The following is a 5,000-nucleotide window of genomic DNA, read 5'->3' on the forward strand; positions in this document are numbered from 1 at the left end:
GGTTCTCGTGGGTCTCTGGTTATTGTAGTTCTCTAGTTTTCTAGTTCTCGTGCTTCTCGTGGTTCTTTTGTTTTCTGGTTCGTGTGGTTCTCGTGGTTCTCTGGAGCTCGCGTGGTACTCGTGCGAGCGCCGCCATTTTGAATGTCGAGAAAACCCCAGGGAAGATGTTTGTAGCCCGATTTCCTACGCATTTTAGAATTTGCTTCGCTCGTCTTTTCTCTCATTTGATAGTTTTTCTGTTCGTTATGGATAAAGTGAACTTCGTTCTTTAAGCGATCTGGAAGAAAAACTAGGAAAGGTTATCTTTCCATTCGATGCGGTGGCCCCAGATATTACCAAAGAATGGTTCACGGTGTACGCGACTTCTCGTGGAAGCACACGAGAACTACTTTTGATCAGTGCGCTTATGTCTACTAGTGCGTTGATTGGGAAGACAACGGTGAAGGTAATTGGCACATATGAGGAACCAGGGAACCCTTCATGACTTCGCGCTGTGTGGCGCCGTCGGGATCAAGGAAAGACTCCGGCCTGCCATCTCGGCTGCACTGGTCCGATTGTAGGACACATCGAGCCAAAGATCAACACCAATATCTTGATAGACATCAGCTCCGCGAATGGACTGTTCAATCATTTCGTTTCAGGATCAACAGTTCCCATTCTTTACATTGATGATTTTGACGAAGCTAAGTCACCCTTCCAAGTCAGCACAAAATGTGAACCTTTCAATGGAGCGACTTTACAAATGTTTTGATGATGACTGCTGGTTCATCCTAAAAGGCAACAAAGGCAAACGTAGTGGAGTCGCATCTGCAAGGGCTCCAATACTAGCATTTACAACACCACGGCAGTTCCTTGCGAAAGCTTGGCCACGGATTATCGATGCTGATAATGGTCTTGCTGACAGAATCTTGTTCATGTATCAGAAAAAAGAGGAGAGAGATTTGGAGGAGATGGCGGAATTGTCAGAGCAGCTTGAAGCTCTTTCTGTGAACTCAACTCGCTGAACTTAACGTTGTGCCCAAGCAAATTTTTGTGGAGCACAATACTGATGAAACTGTTAAGTATATTCGCTAAGCGCAAGTGCCAGAGAAGCATTTTACGAGTTCTCTAAACCACCGGAGAACGTCACACCATCACAGAGCTCTGCTGGAACCAGGCCTAAACTGGAAGTTAAACATTCGAACTCGAAACGGAACGAAAAAGTGATTTGCGTTGCTGTCAACATGCACATTCTATATGAACGACTGAAAAAGGCTTTGGCTCACCAGACCGGACCAACGGAGAGAGAACCATCAGCCTCTTAACAATGAATATGGCCATAAATCTCGTCGAGACGCTTGAAAGTTACAAAGGTATATCGGAAACAGTAAGTTTATTCTACGTTATAGAAAAAAAACATGGGTTGGGGTCCCTGGACAGTGAGCCTTTTCCAGGGATGGGGTGGAGGTCGGGGCCACATTGTTAAAATTGTACTTGAACACAAGGGTTAATTTATCTTTGATCACAGGGAGGGAAGGAGAGAGAGAGACATTTCTAGATTTTTTTTAGAAATTCCCTTACCCCTACCCCTCGAATCACCACCAATGATCAGTTGCTAAGGGCCTGTTTACATGTACGGAGGGTGACCTCCTTTGAAGGGGCACCCTCTTCTATTGTGTTTTCCAGTTTCATTTATATGAGAGGTAGGGACACCCTAGGAGGAGGGTTACCCAATCTGCTTGCTAAGGTAACCCTCCTATCATGGCCAACTTATGGTTTGTTAAGCCATGTGAAAGCTTGAGGTACACGTAGGTTGACCATCCTAGGAGGCTCAAGTTTAGCAGGATCATGTTACTGTCACATTACCACCAAAACAGAATGAAATTAGTTCCAGTTGCCTTGGGGACAACCCTTTGCAAGTAAAGGGGGGCCTTTTCTCCCTTCTTATGGGGTGCCCCTTCTTGGACCCTCAACCTCCCTCCATGTAATTTGTAAAAAGGCCCTAATAAGGCTTTGGTTAGGAAATTTAACTATTAAAATTCATAAGTACATGTAATCCTAGAAAAAAATTGTCAGAATAAATATGATTTTGCATGTATATCTGAAGAACAGCTTGAAAATCTGATATTTTCTTGGTTAATTGTCAGGCAAATTTATCACCTGCCTACTTCCCCCCTATCAATAATGATGACTGGATCCTTAACGCAATTCGTTGCATGAAATAAATCCTGCATCCCATCTTTCAAATCATGTACTGTATTCTGTAATAATTAGTTTTCTTTTATTTTGACATTTTTTTCAGTAATGACATACCGGTAATCTGAATGTGAGCTATTGAAGGCAAATACCACTATTACTTTGTGTGTGTATGTAATTTCCATCTCATTCAATGTCTTCATTTTATGTTTCTTTCAGAGAAACCATGAAACCACGAGAACCAGAGAACAATCAGAACCAAGAGAGCTAGAGAACCATGAGAACCAAAAATTGGGGAACCAAGGAACTACCGGGACAACGATTTATATTTACAGTAAGTGACTTATCAGGGGCACCCAACGACCAATTTCTTGTAAAATGTATTATTATACCTCAGTTAATGAAAGTAAATGTTATTAAGGCATCAGTTCAGGTGTTTTTCAGTGTTGCTGGGAAAACATTATCTGTTCCTTTTTCCCAGCAAAACACACAAGAAATTTCCCAGCCAGCTAGATAAAATTGGTTGGTTTCCCAGCCAGCTGATCAAATTTATTTCCCAGCCAGGAATTCCGCGCGCTTTCAAATCCCTCGATCCAAAACGACCGAACACAAGCGACAAAACCGGGACAAAACAGGTTTTTTCCGCAAGCGCAATCACTCTGACCAGCCGTTGTATGTTTGTGACTACTCTATGGGAGAGGGAAGGGGTTCTTTTTTTTTCTTTTTTTCTTTTAGTTGTCCTCAGTCTTCAGAGTTTCTACAGCCAGGTCGGGTTGAAATGCTAGAAAAAGTCAGTAATTCCCAGGCCAAACGTCTATCAATAACAAAATTTCCCAGCCAGCTAATCGAAACACCTGTATTTTTGCCAGCCGGCAAGATTCCGCTGGGGAACAGATAATGTGAGGAACAGATTCGTTGGGTGCCCCTGACTTATGACGTCAGCTGTGGCTATTACACCGGAGATCAGCCCAAGATTACCGCAAGGATTCATGCTAGGAAGGACTTAGCAATGGAAATATATATATTACTTTCTCATTTAGAAACTGAGGACGCTCTTACACTTACTACAGTTTTATTGTGTGTGTTTATATACAAGCATTGTAAGTAATATATAAGCATAGTCTGGGCGAACACCTTTTCATTGGGAGCTAATGGACGTTCATAATTTTGGGCGAACGGGTTTTCTGTTTCGGCAAATTGTCTTTGGGGGAAAAGGCTATGAGACGATGGACCGCAATTCGATAGGCGTAGACCGGTTGTAATGTCAATAGCCTCCCACGCAGACACTCTTAGGGATTCGTCAGGCAAATCCCTAAGAGTGTCTGCTTGGGAGGCTATATTGTCAACGGCTTTCTGAAACGAAAGTGCTGACTAAAAGTGACCTTTTACCAGTATAAAGGCGCCCGCAAATGAGGAAACAATGTTGCGGAAGCAATTGTTTCCCCGTTTGCGGCCACAGGAAACACTTGTTGCGGAGTCGAATTGCCAAGTGCCGCACTCAAGACCGAGAAAACAGTTTTTCCCTATACGGACAACCTGTTCGTTCAAAAACAAATCGGAGGTGTCGCTATGCTTATTTATGGGTCACGTCGAGGAAATATATTTTGATCGGTATGCGGCACGAACACCCAATTTACACAAACGCTACATCAATGACATAGCCGGCGCTTTTTCATCCCAGCCTGAAGTTTACCTGGTCTATTTCCGATGAGCAGCTACCTTTTCTCGACCTCGTTTTAAAGCCAAGATCTGATCGCCTAGCGACCAGTGTACATTATAAACCAACTGACACCCATTCTTACCTGAACTATGGATCATTACAAGTACAAGGAAAGGTTACGTTTATACAAACGTTGGCCGTGTAGCACTTATATTTTAAACAGAGTTAACTGAATAGAGTGTAATGTGAAATGTTAGATTTATATCCCATATGAACCATGTGAGCGTTAGCCCTACTGATGGAAATGGGCCCACACAAGGACAGAGAAAAACTCTGAACCCGAAGGTCGTGGGTTCAATTCCCACCCTGGTCAGAGTTTTTCTCTGTCCTTGTGTGGGCCCATTTCCATCAGTAGGGCTAACGCTCACATGGTTCATATGGGATATAAATCTAGCACTTCACATTACACTCTATTCAGTTAACTCTGTTATGGATCATTACAGCCTACCCGTTGTAAGAACTCCATCCCCCACAGTCAGTTCTCCGTTTATGATGCATATGTAGTGATGAGACAGATTTTGCAGTCTAGAGAAAAGAAATGACCAGTTTCTTCAGAAACCGCCGGGCATCCACCAAAGATCATAGATCAAACCCGAGAGCATCTTTTAGCCACATCCCTTAAAGTGGTCATTTCCAATCGAGAGGATGCTACTGTTCCTTCGAAAAGCCTGCCATCCCCTTGGTATTGACGCATCATCCGAGTAACATAATAGTCAAGAAAATCGTCACAAAAAACTTCTGCCTGTTTAAGGACGACCCTGACACAGGAGCCATTTTTCAACACTTGCGCGTTTTATGCGCATGTCGTCGTGACACCAACTTACGTGACTCCCTGGTCAGAAGTATCCTGAATGAAACGACAGCTGCCAATTGGGACCGTGGTACCTATCCTTGTAGCCGCGCATGCCTTGTAGCCGCGCGTGATGCAACACCTGTTTGCACACCAACGCATCACCCGTCATTGACTCTCCCTTTGGGCGCATTACAATCCACACTAGGTACACCTGAGAACGTTGTTTACTTAATCCAGTGCCGCACCTGTCACAAGATTTATATTGGTTAATCTGGCAGAAAAATTGGGGACAGATTCCGAGAACATCTGCCT

The 5,000-nt window shown here is 43.6% G+C and overlaps 1 protein-coding gene across 1 annotated transcript in view; it reads left to right on the plus strand.

Annotated features, from left to right (window-relative positions):
• The window catches only part of LOC138013208 (E3 ubiquitin-protein ligase TRIM45-like), a 16,295-nt gene extending 15,291 nt beyond the window's left edge, over window positions 1-1,004 (plus strand). Inside the window, exons 5-6 of the mRNA XM_068860227.1 lie at window positions 274-445; window positions 642-1,004. Of these exons, the coding sequence (XP_068716328.1) occupies window positions 274-445; window positions 642-1,004 (535 nt within the window). The remainder of the gene's footprint in view (window positions 1-273; window positions 446-641) is intronic.
• The last annotated feature ends 3,996 nt before the right edge of the window (window positions 1,005-5,000 follow it).

Source organism: Montipora foliosa, chromosome 1, assembly GCF_036669935.1.
Source record: "Montipora foliosa isolate CH-2021 chromosome 1, ASM3666993v2, whole genome shotgun sequence".
NCBI lineage: Eukaryota > Metazoa > Cnidaria > Anthozoa > Scleractinia > Acroporidae > Montipora > Montipora foliosa.